The 7034-nt window shown below is 40.5% G+C and overlaps 2 protein-coding genes across 2 annotated transcripts; one reads left to right on the forward strand and one right to left on the reverse strand.

The window, feature by feature from the left end:
• Positions 1-481: 481 nt before the first annotated feature.
• On the reverse strand, positions 482-2110 carry LOC145278298 (uncharacterized). The gene has a single exon (XM_080130590.1). It carries the CDS (start codon positions 2108-2110, stop codon positions 482-484), a length of 1629 nt encoding a protein of 542 aa, XP_079986716.1.
• A 1957-nt stretch (positions 2111-4067) lies between these two features.
• Positions 4068-5177, forward strand: LOC145278299 (uncharacterized). Its single transcript, XM_080130593.1, has one exon. It carries the CDS (start codon positions 4068-4070, stop codon positions 5175-5177), a length of 1110 nt encoding a protein of 369 aa, XP_079986719.1.
• Positions 5178-7034: the final 1857 nt, after the last annotated feature.

The following is a 7034-nucleotide window of genomic DNA, read 5'->3' on the forward strand; positions in this document are numbered from 1 at the left end:
CTTTTGGTGGTTTCATCTGAACGATCGCTTCTATCTTCTTTGGGTCTGGTTTCACTCCATCCCTTGATATGACATGTCCAAAAAAAGAAATTTCTTGTGCGCGGACCACTAATTTGTCTGGGTTGAACTTGCAGTTCTTAGACCGAGCTCTTTGTAGTAGTTCCTTGAGCGCTTTGTCATGATCGCTGCCATCCTCCTCAAATCCAACAATAACAGTGTCATCTGATATTGAGAGAACATTCTTGATGTCTCCAAAGGCATCAAACATAGCTCGCTGAAATTCGTCTTGTGCGCTCTTAACTCCCATTGGGAAGCGCTTGAACATATAGCGTCCTTCAGAGGTGATGAAAGTGGTTAGTTCTCTTGATTTCTTATCCGGTTTCATGTTCCAGTAGCCAGATTTCACGTCGACTATTGAGAACCATTTTGCTCCATGGAGTCTGGAGATGATTTCCTCAAATGTCGGTGTGACAAAATGTGGTCACAACACCGCCTTGTTGAGATCTTTAGGATCCAGGCATAGCCTGACAGATCCATTGGGTTTTGTGACACACACAAAGGAGTTGACCCAGGATGTCGGTTTTGTTACGGGAGTTATTATATCTTGGGCTACAAGGGAGTCTAGCTCTGCTTTGAATTTCTCTTTTAAAGCTATTGGCACCCGCCGGGGTGAGTGTATTACTGGAGGTATTGACGGGTCAATCTTAATGCTGTACTCCCCTGGCAGGCACCCGATGCCCTTGAACACGTCAGAAAACTCTCTCAGTATGCGCTTTCTTTCTTTCATGTCTCCTTCTGGTTTTGCATGCGTTGCTGCAGTTGAATCGGTGTGGTCATGCTCCACTGTATTGGTCCCTATTGTAAAATTAAGGGTAACTAGTCCCAGTTTTCTAGAAGTCTGGAGTCCAAGTAGTGCGGTTCCCCTGCTTTTTACCACGTGGAAGTTGGCACTCGTAAATTTGTCGCCATATCTGACTCCTAGGTGACATATACCCACTTGGTCGATTGGGACACTACCGAAGGCAAATAGTTTGATTGGAGTTTTTAGAAGTTGCACATGTTTGAGTTGCTTGTAACACTCCCATGGGATAAGGTTGCTCATGGCTCCTGTGTCCACCTTCGCATTTATTTTTATTTGTGATTTTTTGTTCCCTATTCTCAAGTCTGCATATGCCTCTCTAGCATCTGCTGGGACATGGGATTTTGTTATTTTTGGCCCTGATATGGTATGGAAATATACCTCTGTTGGTGAGTGGTCATCTTCCTGCATTGGAGAGTGGTCATCTTTCTGCATTGTAATATTATGGGCGTTTCTGTTTCTTGGGTTTCTTGTTGCTCTTGGGGGCCTGTCTTGTTTCCAAGTTGAATATTTTGTGTCTCTGGTGCGGCAAGCGACTGCAAAATGTCCCGTCTTCCTGCACTTCCCACAAGTTTTCTTTTTTGCTGGGCATTCGCCTCTGTAATGGCTTTTCCCACAAAAATAGCATTTGTTATAATATTCTTTCCCAGCCTTTATTGCATGGGCATCTTGTGGTTTTTCCTCGGAAAATTGTGGGACACTATGCGTGTTTTGTATTGCCTCTACCTGTTTCAACGTTGCTTCTTCTGTCTCTGCAACATGTAGTGCTTCTGTGATGTTGAGATTATATCCTTCCTTAAGTAAGGATTTTTGTGTCGACTTATTGTTCAGTCCAAAAATGAAAATATCTACCAGAAGAGTTTTTTCAACGGGGAACTCGTACTCGCATTGTTTCAATATCTGCCTTAATCGTTTAAGAAATGCGTGGGCTGGTTCATCAGGTTGTTGTCGACACTGTAGAAGCTGATACCTCGAGACGCGGAAGTTTGATCTTGGCTCTATGTATGCACGAAATTTCTTAATATAATTTTCTACATTACGTGTTTCACTTTCCTCAAACTGAAATGTGTCACTCAGATCCTGTCCTTCAATCCCTGACCACAATAACAGATAATTAACTTTTACGTCCTCACTTACATCCTTGAGGGGTCCGTTAAAGTGCAACATGACCTGTCGAACGAATCTATCAAAATCTTTTGCTAAATTATTACTCTGCCAATCCATAGAAGGGGGCGGTATTTGACAAGCCATTGTTGATAAGGGATTAGCACCTGAAGAAATAAGAATTTTTTTTTGGATTTATAAAAGTGTCTGATTGGTGTATGGTATTTGTTTGCTTTTGTAAAAAATAATAACAATAACGAATCGCCTACCTTGTGTCGTGTCTTGTCTTCACTTTTTTTTCTTTTTTTTTAACTGTATTCTTCCTTTCTTTTTTTTTTAAGTGTCTGATTGGCGTACGGTATTTGTTTGCTTTTATAAAAAATAATAACAATAGCGAATCGCCTACCTTGTGTCGTGTCTTGTCTTTATTTGTGTGTGTTTTTTTATTACTCTTATTCCTCAGTCTGTGACTTCGTTTATTTCCTTGTTGTTGAGTTATTCAGTTGACGCGTGTATTTCGTTAGTTCACTTTACACCGTGATGATACAACGTTTTTGAGTTTCTGCATCGCGTTCGCACGTGGACTGATGGGTCGATTGGTTTTCGTTTTTTTCTTCTCTTTTCGTTTAAATTTTTTTCTCTACTATAACCGTAGATATCTAGTTACATTTAACCACTTCTAACACCATGTTATATTTTTTACATGTGCTGATGATTAGTGATTAACTAGAATGCTGAGAGACTGGAATGAAACGCGTTTATTTTCTAGTCTTACAAACCGAAACTGCTTAGCGGTGAGCCCGAAACCGGAAGTAGGGTTATGGGAGAGGAGTGGGAGGAAGACTGGATGGGGGTATTACTATTGGTTCTACAACACTAACGACCTTCAACTCACCGTTTGGGAGATACTGTTTTCAAAGAATGCCCTTTGGTCTGGTAATGTCACAGGATGTATTTATGCAGAGAATGGACATGATACTGGAAAAATGCCCTGGTACAATTGGACTAATAGATGATGTTATCGTCTTCGGAAAGACTAAGGAGGAGCACGACAGCAACCTCCACCGGCTTATGGAAGTAGCACAAACGGAAGGATTGTGTTTTAATTGTGATAAATGTGAGATAGATCAAAAGCAGATAAGTTTTTTGGGGGGCTATCTATGACAAGAACGGCATTAAACCAGATCCTAGTAAGGTAGAAGCTATAAAGCAGCTTCCCAGCCCTACCAACGTCAAAGAATTGCAAAAAGTGTTGGGAATCATCACTTACTTGTCACCATTCATTCCGCGCATATCAGACTTAACTGCACCCATGAGAGATCTGTTAAAAAAAGAAGCAGAGTACCAGTGAACTGCCAGTCATCAGAAGGCTATGCAGAAAATAAAGGATGAGATCTGCAAAGAAATGTCTCTCGCTTACTTCGATCCAATGAAAGAGACAAGCCTACAGGTAGACGCCTCAAACAAGGGTCTAGGTGCAGTACTCTTGCAAGAAGAAAAGCCCATTGCATTTGCATCAAAAGCTCTAACAGCAACAGAACAAATGTATGCAAACATAGAGAGAGAGAGAGAGAGAGAGAGAGAGAGAGAGAGAGAGAGAGAGAGAGAGAGAGAGCTTTTAGCTGTAGTTTTTGGCTGTGAGCGCTTCAAAACATACCTATATGGAAGCAAATTCCAAGTAGAAAGCGATCACAAGCCGTTGGAAATGATCAGCTTAAAAAATCTAATTGCTGCTCCACCTTGTTTGCAACGTATGCTGCTGCGCTTACAAGGATATGACATGACCATCATGTATCGCCCAGGTAAGGAAATTACCCTGGCGGATGGATTCTCCCGACTACCCAACAGAAGGAGTAACGAGGAGATCGACCTTAATATCCGAGTTGACATTGTCCAATTTTCTGCTAAAAAAGTAACACAGATAAAGCTAGCAACGAAAGCCGACCCTATACTCTGTGAACTAAAGGAAACCATCCTGCCCGGCTGGCCCAATACATCCAGGGAAATAAGCAAAGACTTGTAGCTATATTGGTCGTATCGGGATGAGCTGGCCATCGAAAATGGAATTTTGATGAAGAGTAATCGGATAATTATACCCAAAGTGATGCAGCAGGAAATCCTGCAAAAAATCCATTATGGTCATCAGGGTATGGAAAAATGCAAACTCTGGGCAAAAAGTTGTGTCTTTTGGCACAACATTAATAAAGATATACACAGCATCACACAACAATGTACCATATGTCAAAAGCACCAAAAAGCCCAGAGTGCAGAACCTCTGATGCTACATGAGATTCCTGTAAGGCCATGGCAAGTAGTGGCTACTGACCTGTTCCACAGTGAAGGTCACAATTACCTGCTGATGGTGGACTATTACTCAAAGTTTCCCTTTGTGAGGAAATTAATGAAATTTTCCAGTCAGGAAGGGATCCCAGAAAGAGTCATCAGCGACAATGGTCCTCACTATAGCACCAGTTTTTTCAAACAATTCGCAAGCGAATGGGGATTTGAACATATCACATCATCCCCTAGATACCCCCAATCAAACGGTTTGGCCGAGCGCTATATACAAGCCATAAAATCAGCGATGCAAAAGGCTGCCTCAAGTAGTCGTGATGTAGACATGGTATTGCTGTGTTTACGGTCAACCCCAATCGCCATGCAATTCCGTCACCGGGTGAATTACTATGGAACTGAAAGCTGGTGGGAAACTTACCAGTGTAGTGCCCCAACAATTCGACCCAAAAAGAAAAAAACAGCAACTCACCTCTATCAAAGGCAATCTTACCAAAAGTCTCACTATGACCAACACACCCGAGAGTTACCAGAGATACAGGAAGGACAACACGTCTGCGTATATGATCCAGACTCCAGCAAATGGTCTCCAGCAGTCGTCACACAGAGATGTGTCGAACCAAGATCATATGCGGTGCAGACTCCATCAGGGAAGTCACTTCGCAGGAACTGCAGACATCTGAGAACAGATAAGTCTGCAACAAGGCTGAACTCCAAAACGTATGCAACCACACCCATGATGACCCCAGAATCGAACGATTCGTCAACGGATTGTATACCCATGGAGCATACCAGCCCCAACACAACCAATGACAGACCCGGTACAAATACACTCCCCCAAAACACTGAACACTCATCCTGGAACTCAGAAAGTATCCAGATCCGGTCGTATAATAAGACCACCCCAAAAATTTTCTTATGATGAGAACAGCCCTTAGTTAGACACTCACACTATTGTACTAGTGTCAAGGTTCCTTCCTTATGTAATGTTTATTGTTTTTGTTTTATTTTTCTTTGGAAAAGAGGGATATCATATTATGAGTTATGTTGTCTTCGGTCAACTCTTTAATATAAAACAATACAAGAGTTGCGTCCCTTGTGGTTGGTAAAAATAAATACATGGACTTGCTCCATGGCTTATCACACTTAAATGTATATTGTCTTCTGGTGTCTTTTTTAATAAGGTTCATCCCGTATCATATAATGAAACAAACATAATCGGACAGACGGTAACGGTGGGCAATGCTGGCATAGTAAGCTCCGAGTCTGATGTCGCTGAGAGAGGCTGGGTGCTGATTGAAGACGGAGCGTGTTCACAGCACACCACGCTAGGGCCAGTCTGTCTGTTGTCGAAAAGGCTGGTATTTTTATAGTGAGGAAGCGGACGTAGTAGTGAGCAAGTACAGTTTTTTTAATCCCTGGCTTGAGTTTGCTTTATGATTGTGTTTGTTTTTCATGCTGTAATGTGTTGTAGCGAACCGTCTGTTTGGTGTATGTATGCATGTTTATATTGATTTGAAGCTAATAAAGTTGCGAATTTTATCTAGTCAGTGTTGTATGGTTGCATTGTTATGTGAATTATATATTGGTGTTTATATGCTTAGGAGTTGCGTTTGCTGTGATGTTTGTGTTTTGTATTTTGGTTTTGTCTTTTGCTGTGTGGCTTTCTGTGGCGGTTTTCTTTGTTGAAGTAAGGTGCGAGTTATTCTAATTATGTGTGTATCTAAAGAAATGGGATTTGAAGTTGTCATGTGTATTTATTGTGTTCATTTGCGTTGTACTGACGAACAGATTTGTCCTAGTGTCGCCATTGCTGGTGTTCAGTTTATTCATGAAAATATGAGGGATATGCGATCTAACAATAACATAATATAATCCTACATTAACTACACAGAAAACATAAACAAATAAATTGTTATGGTGGAATATATTGGCGGAAAAATGACTTGAAACAACGAATGAGCTATTCTTACACATATACAATTAAAACAAAAAGATGTGAGACAAACCTTACTAACCTCAAGCTTTTATAGGTCACTTACTCTCATCGACTAAATTTCACAGCTGTACAACAGAATAAACAATTTATTGCATTTAAATAGGTTTTACAACAGAAACGTGGCTTCTTTCCAATGTGTTAGCATATATTACACCATTAGATTGCTTTCATTTTGTCACATTTCTCATGCTTCACTGGAATACGGCTTCTTATTTTGAATAAACATGCAAGTGCAGATTCTGCCACACACACAAGTAAGGAGTGTTAGCAATCTGACATTCGGCTGTAACTTTCTGCTGGGCGATGGTTACTATACCATGCGATACAATGAAGTGAATAAATATTTCTACTAGACGATCTGTAAAAAATTGAATATCAAATGCAGCAGCAAGTCTTGGGAACATATACCAGAAAAGAACAGTTGAAAATAAGCCATACACCATCCACTATGACTATGAAATTCCTACAACTACGTACCTAGAAAAAAAAAAGATATTAAGCCTGACATTGTAATATGGGACAAGGAGCAAGAAGCAATTTTAGTAAAAGTTAATGTCTTCAAACGATGGTGAATGAAACCGAGCTGAGAATGAAAATATAAGGGAATACTAAAGTATTATGTAGGACGTGAAAAGAAACTGAAATCTTAAAAAGATCTCCATCGTTTCAATAATTTTTGAAGCAATTGAAGTCATGAAAATGAATTTCAACTCATGCAAATATATCCAGCGAACCAAATGCAACAAAGATTCACACAATTGTACTTAAAGGGAAAGGCAG

The sequence above is a fragment of the Euprymna scolopes genome, chromosome 6, assembly GCF_053919585.1.
Source record: "Euprymna scolopes isolate OS-2025 chromosome 6, ASM5391958v1, whole genome shotgun sequence".
Classification (NCBI taxonomy): Eukaryota; Metazoa; Mollusca; class Cephalopoda; order Sepiida; family Sepiolidae; genus Euprymna; species Euprymna scolopes.